The sequence below is a fragment of the Colletotrichum lupini genome, chromosome 3, assembly GCF_023278565.1.
Source record: "Colletotrichum lupini chromosome 3, complete sequence".
NCBI lineage: Eukaryota > Fungi > Ascomycota > Sordariomycetes > Glomerellales > Glomerellaceae > Colletotrichum > Colletotrichum lupini.
In genome coordinates, this window is record NC_064676.1 from 974,603 (window position 1) to 987,877 (window position 13,275).

General features: G+C 44.0%; 2 protein-coding genes across 2 annotated transcripts; one reads left to right on the top strand and one right to left on the bottom strand.

Annotated features, from left to right (window-relative positions):
• Window positions 1–1,885: 1,885 nt before the first annotated feature.
• Window positions 1,886–3,250, bottom strand: CLUP02_05018 (uncharacterized protein; the record flags this gene model as incomplete). The annotated part of the gene is made up of 1 exon (XM_049284027.1): window positions 1,886–3,250. One exon carries the CDS (start codon window positions 3,248–3,250, stop codon window positions 1,886–1,888), a length of 1,365 nt encoding a protein of 454 aa, XP_049141170.1.
• Window positions 3,251–10,877: 7,627 nt separating this feature from the next.
• CLUP02_05019 (uncharacterized protein) lies at window positions 10,878–12,936 on the top strand (the record flags this gene model as incomplete). The annotated part of the gene is made up of 4 exons (XM_049284028.1): window positions 10,878–10,982; window positions 11,111–11,702; window positions 11,772–11,855; window positions 11,930–12,936. The coding sequence occupies 4 exons, from the start codon at window positions 10,878–10,880 to the stop codon at window positions 12,934–12,936; spliced, it is 1,788 nt and encodes a 595-aa protein (XP_049141171.1).
• Window positions 12,937–13,275: the final 339 nt, after the last annotated feature.

The following is a 13,275-nucleotide window of genomic DNA, read 5'->3' on the forward strand; positions in this document are numbered from 1 at the left end:
ACAGCCCTTATCAGGCCCCATCGCTTAAGCTCATAGTAACCCTGAGATCTCCGAGATAGTCTTCATGGACCGTGGGTGATCATCGAAACGGAAAAGGACGTGATCGCCGTTAGAGGTTTCTACTTTATTCGGGGGCCGAAGGGTCCACAACATTACGGATGCGTGGGATGCAACATCATAGCCGACGAGATGACATGGCGGCTTCGCGAGTCCAACGTCTCGTCTGACGGAGAACATCCCGCAAAGACGATAGCTCCACGCATACAGAGACATGCCAAGATAAACTGAGCATTCGCCCAATGGAGCCCCCAAGAAGAATGTTGTCGGCCCGGGTAGCGAACTGACGAATTTCATCGTTAACTGTCAGAACAGCATCATGCGTTCGCTTGCTCCCTGTCTCAGGCGCTGATGTGGCCAATCGCCTTACACCCTTACGCCGTACACAACGAAACAGGGTCAGGGTTACCCGTTTCGACCTAACAGGGGGGGATTGAAATGCTACCGATCGGCAGCGGAGGAATGACTAAGATCGGGGTTCGAAGGGAGAGATCCGACTCAACCGACCTAGCCCCCTCGGGAATTGATGTTTGATAGAGTCTGGTGTTTGCTGCCCGCCGTGATCATGGTATCGTAGCACCTGATTGTTACATCGCGGATAGAGGGGCTCGAACGACAGTCAGGAGATGGAAGTTGAGCAAAAAGGTCGGATCAGGTACGAGATTGAAAGCGAGACCGGGACGGTCTGAGCATTTGCTTTCTCGACAGGATTCTATCTGGTCTCAACCTTTGGTCATCATTCATGTTAGGACTACCTCTCTCACGTGGTCGAATACGAAAAGGTTTGTCATGACAGATTCTCAAGCGCACTGGGCCTCTTTTGGCCACAGAAGCGTAGAAGCCACAGTAGTGTATCTAAGAGGAAAGACATCGAGGCTGAGCGCAGCACCACGTCGTCTGCCCTCTCCTCGCGATTTCGGGCGCTAGAAGGGTTGAAGCACAGACAATAGACTTCAGCCCTTTGAGGCTCACTCGAACCTCGCGTATTATTGATGCTGTATTTGAACATGGTTCCCATACCCTCGTCCCGAAACTGTGGAAGGCGACCCCGGCCTAGACGAGGGAGCCAATCGCAACTTCCGGAGCGCGACGTGGGGGATGATCTGCAAATGGGGTCTGGCGGATTCGGCCGAGCGATCCAAGCGGCTCAACTGCGCGACATCCTACATGCAGGACCCCTGGATCCCAAGGGGCACAATTTGACGTTTCGTTTCACGATATTCTAAACATTCCAAGGATGGGGCCAGCTTTTGCATCAGTTTCGAGCACAGAGTCTGTAGGATTTTCCAATTATTTACAAGGGTGTGATTCGTTCCAAGCTACAATGGACAGGGTTTGTACAACAACGTGATTAACAAGAAGAAGATTCCATGCTCTAGTGCTTTGTAAGAAGAACGGGATGATATGTTACAGAGAACAGATTTTTTGACCAACGTTTTAAGCAGGCCTTCAAACTAATACCAAATAGCACCAAGCACCGAGGGACCCTTTCCCTGCTTTCCCACCCACACCGTCGCAAAAGGCTACCCCCCTCTCCCCCCTGATAAACACATGACTAACACAGAGATGAAGAAGAAGAAGCAGAAGATACACCACTTACACCCAGCTCCGTAGGGCCCACCACACGTGTCGCCTCAAGCTTTCCGTCACCAACATCAGACTTTGGTCGCAGATGTCGGGATTCATACTAGTGTCACCCCCTCTTCGGTCAAATCCGCCCAGCGAAAAGTGGGCGCTTATCGTATTGGGGTCTCGAACTTTTGCGCGCGGCCACCTATGGGGAAATGAGGGGAGGTAGGTGACCCCTCGTGGCAAGATCGTGTAGCGTTTAGTTACCAGCAGGGCTTGGCGAGCCCAGCGTCGCGGGCTTGAGGGACGAACCGCCTTGGCTTTGCGCCTGCTGTGATTGCTGCTGAGGCTGCTTCTGGCCTTGGTTTTTGTTGCCGTTATTCGCGTTGGCGTTGCCAGAACCAAGAGTAGCAGGCTGAAGGCCAGTGCTGGCGTTGTTCTGGTTGCTATTCGGAGCTCCGTTGTTGCCTTGGTTGTTGGTGTTCGTATTTCCATTACCGTTGCGATTGCCCTGATTCTGATTCTGGGGACGGTTGTTGTTGTTGTTGTTGTTGTTGTTGTTGTTGTTGCCCTGGTTCTGGTTGGTGTTCGTGTTGGTATTGGTGTTGGTGTTGCCGTTGTTGCCAACTCCCTTGCCAATATCCTGACCACCGTTCCGGCCACCATTGTTGCCCTGATTCTGGTTCTGGTTGCCTTGGTTCTGGTTATCATTGCCCTGGTTTTGGTTGTCGTTACCCTGGTTCTGATTTCCGTTTCCCTGGTTCTGGTTGCCATTTCCTTGATTCTGGTTTTGGTTGCCGTTGCCCTGATTTTGGTTATTGTTCCCTTGGTTCTGGTTGTTGTTGCCCTGGTTCTGGTTGTTATTGGCGTTTCCATTTCCATTGGCATTACCGTTGCCGGCCTTTGGCGGGGTGGTCGCCGCAGGTGCAGCGGGAGCACCGCCCGCTGGTGGCGGAACCGAGGGAGTGACGTTGGCTCCCTCAACTTCCAAACATCCCGTGGGACGAACGGACTGGATGTTGGGTGCGCCAGCGGCAGCAAAGTACATGTCGATGTTGGGAAGGACGTTGACACAACGATTCTGGTTGATGGAGTTGACATCCCTTTGCGCGGTGTCCGGACCGTTGGTGACCATGCTCTGAAGAGTATCGACAACCTGCTGGAAGTTACCCTGCGTGTCGAGCACGTTGTTGGCTTGCGTGACCATGTCCGTTCCCTGGAAGGCGGCGTCGAGAACCATCTTGTGGTTGAGCTCGTCGATCTCGGCGTTGAGCGCAATAGTGGCTTGCTTGGTGAACTCGGCGCCGGTGAAGGAGGTGGCGCTGTTGAGGAACTTGGTGACCTTTGCGGTATCCTGCATCCAGGACATGACAGCGTTCATGACCTGAGCATCGCTGACGCCATTGCGTCCGGCGCCGCCAGTGTTGGCGGTGTTGTTTGCGCCTTGGCTGGCGCCAGCTTGTTGGTCCTGCTGAGGAGCCCGAGTGTCCAGACGTCTGACACCTCGCGCGAGGAACCGGTGGCTGCCCAACGAGTTGCCTTGCGCCGGGCTGGCAGCTGGGAGGGCGAGACCGAGAGCAGTCAGGTACGAAAAGACAAAGACGTGAACGAAGGAGTACTGCATTATGGCGGTGTTGTTTGGATGTCGTAGAAACTAAAGACTAGCTCGAGTGGACCGAACAAGAAACAACACACAAGTAGTGTAAAGGAAAATAAGAGATGGGCGTCGCGAAAAGAAGAGGTGGCGAGCGTGTATGATTAGGCGAGATGGTCCTAAAGGAGAGTGATTGAATGGTGGGCCTTCCAAAGGCGTCCGACCACTTCGATGACAGAAAGAGAAAGTTGATTAGGTGAGATGGAGTAAAGAAAACACGACTGAGATCGGAAAGAGTTCACCGGCCCGGAAACGTGTGCAGATGAACAGGACGGTGGAAGGGCTTATATCAAATCTCCACAAGAAGTAGGTTGGTGGTTGAAGACGGAACAAAGTGATTGCTTCTTGGATGAAAAAGATATTGGTCTGAAAGATGTCAAGGGTGAGGGGTAGAAGAGAGATCAGGCGCATCAACGCTTGGGGAGTCGTGATGGTTGCGTTCGAAGCACTCCAGATGTCGCGGCCAAGAACAATGTGTTGCAACGCCAAGACGAGAATGGCAGGGAGGAGTGTTTAAGCAACGAACAACCATTAGCTAAGGATATGTAGTTCTAAGAAAAGACAGCAGGGGGGGCCAATGTGGGAGAAGTGGGAACAGACGATATCGAGCAGACGAAAGGGGTCAAAGTGGTTTGAGGAAGTTGGGGTGAGCTGGGGCGACCTGGGGTTTGAATGAAGTCTGGTGTTGGGCAGGTGAGCAAGGATTCGTCTTCATGAGACTCTGCTCGACTCAGCAGGGGACCTCGTGGTAACGCTGCTTGGTGCCTGCATACAAACGCCAAGTCGGAGATTTGGTCCGCCTTAGAAAAGGTGGTGCGTGCCGCCTAGTCGAGTCGAGAAGGGCAAGTCGTCTCGGGTTATTGGGTAGAGAACCAGGTTAGACTGACCGAGTCAACACTATCTGGCATCTCCGTCGTCGCTAGTGCAGAGATGGAGAGAGAAGAACAAGTCTTCTGTCATCTGTCTCGTAGAGTCCAGATGGTTGTGGCGTCAACCAGCAAGATCCCTCCCCAATGGCCATTGAAGTACATTTGATGGCGAGTCGGGCGATTCTTGAACCCGTCATTGTATTTCAGCATTGTAGTGTCTGCCCGCCGGCTGTATCATTCTGAGGCGATGACTAGTTTTCTGATGGAATGCAGAGAATGGAGGCTGTCTAGCCCCAAGGCCACTCCGAGGGAATGGTCCCCCATAATCATGATCGCCTCTGATGTGACCGTGTAAATCAGCACAGACAGCCCGCTAGCGTGGAACTGCTCAATCATACGCCCAGTCAAACTTGCACGAGAAGGCGAGCTACGGCAGACTGCAAGAGGCACTCCGCCAAAACACTTTTTTCATATATTAAAGCAGAAATCGTATTTTACGGTCACCCCACTACCCAGGATAGGGTCTAGACTAGTATAGTAACCTATAAATAGGGGTTATAGAGATTTATAGCTTAAGAGATATTTTAATTTCGTAATATATTAAACCGTATAGTAGTATATAAAATCGCACAATATTATACCCCGACATAAAAGTTTTTCTTCTTTTTATAACTTTATTATAAAAGTAACTACTACTTTTTGCCCTTTTATAAATAAAAATTACTTTTTACTTAAGTTATTAAACTAATAGCTCGCTTATAAATATTATAATATAGATCTATAATAACTTCTAATCTTTATATAAAACGTTACCGAACTAATTAACCTTATAATACCTCTTTATAAAGCTATTCTAAAACGACTAATCGATAATAATACTTATATAAGCTCTGCCCTTTTCGTATAATAAGAACGTATAAACGTATAAGCCTCGATATTAATAAAATCTCTTTTTACGGGCTTAAAGGAGCGGGAACGAAGTATTTAATAAACGAAAAAGGAGCTAAAGTAATTATTAATAATTAATATCTCTATTATATTATATAACGCATCCTTTTTTAAGAACGAACTTAACGGTTTCTAAGTAACGACTTATACTAATATTTAAGTTATTAAGAAGTTTATTAAGAAAGTTTAGTTTAATCGCTTCTTAACGTTTATTTTATATTAAAATATAATACGATCTATTATTTTATATTTTATAATAAACTAGTAAATTCTTTTAATAGAGTGGATAGTATTTTTAATTAATATAAAGAATCCTTACGATATTTTAGAGTACTATAAAGTACCGTACGAAGCTATAAGTTTAGAGAGATTCCTTTCTAAAGCTGCGATTTTATATAAAAAAGACAATTATTAACTTTCTATTATTTTTTAAACTAGAATTAAGTCGCTAGTTATTAAACCTTAGCTAGTAAAGAAGGGAAAAGGTTATATAAAGCTAATTATAACTAAAACTTTAAGTAAATCGACGTATAGAAATATTCCGAAAATACGGCTTTTAATAAGTATTAGTATTAAACTAACGATAAAGATTAAGGAGGAATTGTTAGTTAAGTAAGAAAAGAAGATCGTTAAGAAAGAGGTAAAAGCTAAGAAAAAGGTTAAAAAGGATAAAAACGATAGGAAAGACGAGATTATAGTAGTTCGATAAGAAGATAAAGTTTATAATAGTAAATAACCTAGTATATTATAAGGATAGAAACGAGTATTCTCGTTAGTAGATAGTTTAGAATAAACTATAATTATATTTATAATTCCTTTTCGTCCTTAGTATTGCTCGTAATTACGAAGCTATTTAATACTCTAAGATTAATTCTAAAGTCTTCTAATCTCTACTTAACTTATATAATACCGCCCTATGGTTTACTAAGTAAAATAAATTCTAGTTAGAGCTTATTACGTATATATTATTTTAAATAAATACGAAGATATTAATACGCTTTAAAATAAGGATAATTAGCCTCGCTAAACTTCGTACTTTTAGCTAATATAGTTAGGGAGCCCTTAATAATTAAGGTACAAATTTATAAGGTAGCTTAAGGAAGATATATATCTAAATTATTACTATTCTAAATAGCGTTTAATAGTTATTAAACTTAGTCTTAGTTAATCGGCTATATAAAGTCTTATACGGTTCGTAACGTAAGTTAATAATATAGTTACTATAGCTAATTAGAAATAACGTGAGGGCGACTTTTTTAACGACGAATTCGATAAGAGTTTTAAATTTATATAAAGTTAATAAAATTAGAACGAATTAGTAGTATATACGTAAATAGAAGTGCAATCTAGTTAGAGAGTATATCTATATAGAATAGCCCTTAGAACTTAAGTAGTTAGAAGTATTCTTATGAACGTAAGTATACTTATATATACTAAGATATATATTACTTACTTACTAATATACTAATCTACTTTAATAAAGACGATTCTACTAACTCTTAATCTTAACGTTATAGATACTTTTACTAAAGATCTAGTAATTATAGAATATAATTAGACTTTTTATTATTAAACGGTATTATAAAAGGTAGTAATAAATACTAAATATAAGAACGGTTTCTTTCCCTCGGTCTAAACGAACTCGTAATAATATAAATCCCTATTATTAAATAACGGTAAGATATTATATAAGTATATTCCGGGACGTATAAGTAGAAACCCCTATATAGAACTATATAATAAACTGCGAATAAGTATTAATACTAATATAAATCTTAAATCTAAATAGTAAAAGCTTATCGTACGTATCTAAAGACTAAATATAATTTAGTCTAGGAGTTATAAACCCTTTATAACGGTACCTTATCTTACTTAACCGATCTTGAACTTATTATAAAAAGGTTTTGCAATATATAAGGTATAGTTTATCTCGGCTAATAATATAAGCTTATTAGCGAACCTATATATAAAAATACTCTCTATTATACCCTTTAATATAGCGAGTAACCTCTAGTATACTAAAAAAGAACTTTTCTAATCGTTATCGTATAATTACGAGCTATTCTAGTATTTATCGTTACTAAAGCTAATTCTTTTAACGAAGTATTAATAATCCTATAGCTATAATTATAAATCCTTTAGACTAGAGTTAAAAAAGGATATCTTTATCGTTTAAGTATTATTAGAAAAATAATTCTTAGATACGAATTAATAAATCTTTAGAAAAGACCGTATGCTCTTCTCGTTATAAGTCCTATTTTATAAGTTAACGTTCGAAAGTTCGCTTTATAATTCTAGTATTAGAAACTATAAAAATATGTATAATAATTATATTATAGGTCTAATTACTCTCTAATTTTATAATAATTATCGTTCAATATAGCAAAAGATTAATACGCAGTCGTACTATTCTAAGAAAGTAATAATATATAAAATAAAAAACTAAAAAAGAAATTTTAAGTAAGGGGTAAATGTTTATATATAATTATAGCGATATATAGGGGTATCCTTTTACTTATAAGGTCTTATAAATATATATATAGAAATATAGACGCTTATAGGGATCTATAACGCTAAAAAGGATAGAAAAGTATATAACAATAATATATAATAAATAAAAGTTCTATAATTTTATTAAAAACGTTAAATTTTAGGGGGAGCTTTTATATAGTTAGTTACGGCCTCTTACGGGCTAAACTAAGCACATATACTCTAGCTCATAGCTAATAAGTGCCCTACGACTCCGTAAGGGCCTTATTACCCGGGTATTAAGCTTAATTATACTATATCTTAATATATACCTATATAAACTCCTATACTATACCGTATAAAAATATCGAATTAATTACTCCTTACTTAGAGTTTATATAAGTTAGTAACGCTCCTTATAATCCTATATACTATTATATATACCCTCTTCGTTATCTTTAGCCTACTTAGCTACTTATTTAAGGGCTTCTATTATTATATAGAGGTATATAGCGGGGATAGTATTTAAAGACTTAAATAGAGCGCTAATACGGACTTTACTACGGCCCTTATAGTTACGACCGCGCTTAATAACTTTAGTAAGCGTATTATAAGCTAGTACGAACCGTTAGTAAATTATAAATAGATATAAAGTAGTATAGGGTAACGTATAAGTAATAATAAAAAGCGCAACGAGTGTATACTCGTATATAGTAAATATATAGTTATAACTAGAGCAGCCCTTACCTATAAAGGTAATATAATTAGTAAAAATGCCTTTATTAGCTTTATAACGGGCGTACGACTCGGTATTAGTCTTAGTATTATTATATATAGTCGTTTAAATAGTATCGGTAGCCTAAGTACGAGTTATAGTAATATCCGGGGGTATATAACGGCTATTCTTAGTAATCTTAGGGTTAAGCTTAATTTAACGCTAGGGCTAGATTATACGGGTTAATATAGTAATATTAAATAGTATAGGGTAGTATATACTAACCTATATAATACTAAGGTTATAGATCTAATAAAAAGTCTTTAAAAGGGAAGATAAAGAGCTTATAAATAACATAAGAATCCGTATAATAAGGAAGTTATTATATAGAGGTATACGTATTAATAAGGAGGTAAGAAGTTATTTTATAAGACGTAAGGTCGTTAGGGTACTACGTAGGTTAGTATACGGGGACCGTCGGGAGCTATATACCCTCAATACGGGCCGGAACGCTATATTAAGCGCTTATTATAAGTATTATACGGCGTACGCAATTATTAAAAAAGGGAGTGTCCTATACGAAATTATTAGTATATATACGTAAATAGTTAATACTAAAGAAAAAAGTAAATAAAAAGAATTAAATTATAAATAGGTATATACGCGTAATTATACTTATAATTGCGCGTATATTAGCTTAAGAAGAAGCATAATTACTAATTAATAAAAATTGCACTAGCAATTGCGTATAAAATTGCCTAATTATACCTAATTAATATTTCTAATTAGTAAATTGCGAATATTATACTTATAATTGCGTATATAATTAGGTAATAGTAATAAAAGTAAAATAGAAAAGGGTATAAAGTATAATAAGGCAAAATATAATCGCTAATAAGTAATTATAGGGGCGTAAGCAGATTACTTACCTTACTTAAGGAATATTAAGTTAGTTAAGAGGAAAGGGAAATTAATTAGTAATAGAAATTAGTAAGGAGGATATGCCCCCTAGTTACCCTACTTTCGCTAGGCGGCATAACCGCCCTCACGTGACTACTACTACCTACGGTCGTAAGCAATTCCTTACAATAATATACGGGATTTATTATAATATTCATTTATATATACGAGAAAGTCGCGCTATTAATACCTAAAATTTACGGTAGCCGTAGGTCTATTGGAAAGAATGGTTTTGGCAGAGTGCCTCTTGCAGTCTGCCGTACGAGCCGCCAATAATCTCATGCTATGGATACGATAGCGAATTGGTGATGACGACAGGCAATCTTCCAGAAGCAACAAGGCAGAGCGCATGGGTCATGTCATCAAGTCAGAGAAAGTGTGTGGGCAAACTGAAGGTGTAGTGTCAAGGACTCACGAGGAATGGGGTGGGGGACAGGAATGTGGGAGAGAGAAAGAGGGTAGAGTCTAAGAGGAGGGCTACCTCAGCCTATAGCTGAGTCGTACTAAGCGGGATGGGAACATGAACACATAGACACAGCAAAAGGTCAGAACATGCAGAAGTTCAGCTGCAGAGCCGCGCGAGGTCAAGCATTCGCCAAGCATTTTCCCAAGTTGCACATCAGCCGCTACGAAACGAAAATCATCCCCACTTGGACTTGGCAAAGAAGATCCAAACGGGAGAGTCGGGGATCCAGGGATCCGTCATTATTATGATCTTCGCCCCCTCTGGTAATGCCACCTTGTTTCTCCAGGGAGACCGGGAGGTGCTCGACTTTACATAGCGATATGGGTGAGGTAAGCAATGAATTCCTGCATAGTCACACGTTTGCCTCTCTGTCCGCCCGGCCTCATCTGATGAAACCCAACACGGCCGGGCTCGAAACGACGAAACTCGTCTCACACCAACCGAAACCGACGAAGCCCTGCCTTGAGCCTCTTTGCCCCTCTCCATCCTCCCACTCGTGACCGGACGAAGAATGCTCCCATCCCCCATCCCTCGGCGCGGATCTGTGTCCCTCCTTGACTCTCCCTCCTTGTGTTTCCTCCTGGCCTGCTGCAAAGAGAACTGGCAAAGACTGGCACAGTCAGGCCAGGCACCCAGACAGGCCATGTTGGTCGGAAGCGTGCTGGTCCGATGATTAAGCCCGATGCCCCCTTACACCTACTTTCCTTCCAGGGGCGCATCAGCATCAGCATCAACAGATTGTGCGGCCGGAAGAGGATGGGAGCGGCGTCTGCAGCGATCTCTCTTGCACAGCCGACGCCAGACAACTCATGCGATTGGAGGATGGAGCTCCTCTTCGGCTGGGCGCTGCCTCTAGACGTCCGACCACCCGATCAAATTCCATGCCGGCCGTCCGCCATGTGGCATGGCAGGTCATCATTGCCATGGGTCTCTCGACTCTGTACCTTGCCATATATCCAAGACCCAGCCGCGCTTCTCCTCCCGAGGAGATTAAGCTTACTTGACCCTCGTCTGAATGCTGATGATCCCTCGAGTTGGTCGTGCTGCTATACAAACATCTTCCCCCTAGGACCCGTGGGTTTAGTAACGGTGTCTCTCCTTCCCTAGTCATCCTCCTTTTTCCTTTTCGTGCGCTTAAACAACCCCGGTGGTTGACCCTCGTTAATCATAATGACGCTCATGAAGTTTTCACATCTTTCTTTCCTGTTTGCTGGCTTGGTCGCGGCTCAGATTCAATCTGCTCAATTCAATCAGGTCATCAACCTGAATGGGGATGTAAGTCACTAGCCTCTTGGCACACACCGGCCCTTGGTCTTCATCATGTCTTGCTCGCCTCACAAGAGGAAGATGGTCAAGGCATCTTCGCTTCACTGTCATACACATACACTAACACAACATCTTAGATGCAACTGAACAGCTTAGTGTTCCCCGACAACTCCAAGATTGAGACATTCTCGCAGACGCAACGCCAAATCATCGTCAATCAGAACCCCAACCCTCTCCCGGCAAGCCATGTCGTCGGTTCAACGGGACAGCCTTTCGTTCAACTCTCGCGCAACTCCTTCACTATTCAAACTAATGGAGCCACCGACCTAGTGGGCGCCCAGATTGAGTTGCCCATTGACCAAAACATGCTGTCGCAGGCAGGTGTCACAGCCGACAACACCTTCGTGGCGATGCTTTCGAGGGACCGTCAGGCGTGGATCATCATGGAGGGAGCCAAGAGCGTCAACATCACCGACGCCACCGTCCGCATGGTCAAGCTGAACCAGATCGACGGAGAGTACGTCGCGGTCGGCCGCCAAACGAGCGAACTCGGTGTCTCTTTGACTCCCTTCGGCACGCCCGTCAACATCGCTGGATCTGGCATCCAAGAGGCTGAATTCAACGACGGTTTCCGCATGTCCATCAGAGCTAGCCAGCCCATGAGCATCCGCACGGATGTCGTCAACGGCATTAGCACTGACATGGTCACCAACGGCATCATGTCCATTAGTGAGTAGCCTAACTACCCCCAAAGCCCACGCTTATTTTAGATGACAACCCGCTAACACATAGGGACAGACAACTACCGCTATCTCGTCACCAGCAACTTGGCTGGTGTTGTTCCCAGCCTCAACAGCATGACTGCCGTTGTCCAGATGCCGCGTAAGTCTTTTTTCTTGCAAATTAAGCTTTGTCTCATTGTTGAACTCGGCACTGACCGGAATATGAAACATTAGTCAACGTTGATCGACTCATGGCGATGGCCATGCGCGCAGGTGCCCAGCCCCAGTCCTCCATCACGCTCGGAATTGCCCAACGCCCGGTTCTCCAAAACCCCGGCGGTGCGACTGGTGGTCTGCAGGCTCCTCGTTTCAAGCGTCAGGAAGCCAACAACGGCACTGCGACTGAGCAGCCTCCCGCGACGGGCAACGGCAACGGCAACGGCAACACTTCTGGCAATGGTGCTGGAGCTGCCGCCGGTGCCGCTCCCGCCGTTGGACCCAACAACGGAAACAATGGCAACAACGGTAACAACGGCAACAATGGAAACAACAACGGAGGAAACTCGCAGAACCAGCCTCAAAACGGTCAGCAGCCGCAGCCCGTCGGTCCCGCGATCCCGGCCGCGACCCAGCTCCTTTTGGCTCAAACCTTCAGCCCGATCAACGCCCAGGTCCTCCTTGACAGAGAGAACGCTCGTATTGCCGTTCCTGTCAACCAGATTGACGGCGAGTTTATCCTTACCATGATGGTTGCCGGCACTCCCGTTGGCACCCAGCCTCAGCCCGCACCTCAGCAAGGCGCTCAGCCCGGCCAGCAGCCCCAGCAGGGCCAGCCTCGGCCTCAGCAGGGTGGAGGAGGTCTTGTTCAGCCTGCCCCTCAACAGGGAGGCGGCGGCATCACCGGTGCCCAGCCTGGACAAGCCCAGCCCGGAATCGCACCCGCAGGCGTTCCCAGACCTGCCAATGCCCCGAAGCCCGCCGGCGCACCTGGCCGCCCTGCACGCAGACAAGAGCCTGCGGCTCCTCCGGCCGCTGCCCCCTTCCCCATGGGACAAGGTTTCGAGATGAAGATGGCTGACCTCATGGCCATGGCCGAGTCGAAGAAGAACGGTGGCGTCATGGCCACGTGGGAGATGATGACCAACTTTGCCGCGCAGCAGAAGCCGGTGGAGCAGAAGAGGTCTGAGATCATGAGACGGAGGTCGTTCCCGGTGAGACGACGTCTGGGACAGCATTTCTAGGCTCTCTTTTTGTTCTAGGGTGGGTCTTCTAGGTAGCATGGCGAATAATATTCGATGTGTATTCTTTTCATCATAGTACCCTCGGTCGGGCGACTGCAGGGCAAGCTCAGACGGCTTTGAGGGGTTCAAAATACTCAATAGAAGAAACATTATTGGTGAACTATCTTTACATATACGCTACTGTGATGTTCAAAGACGTAATCGAAGGTGACAGATGTGTACGATTAATCCTCGGTATTTAGTCAAAGGTGGGTATCTTCCTCACCAAGAACGATTATCACCAGCATTTCAACTAAGAACTCGGATTAAAGTTGTCGGTTCTCGGCTGCTCAAGAGAAA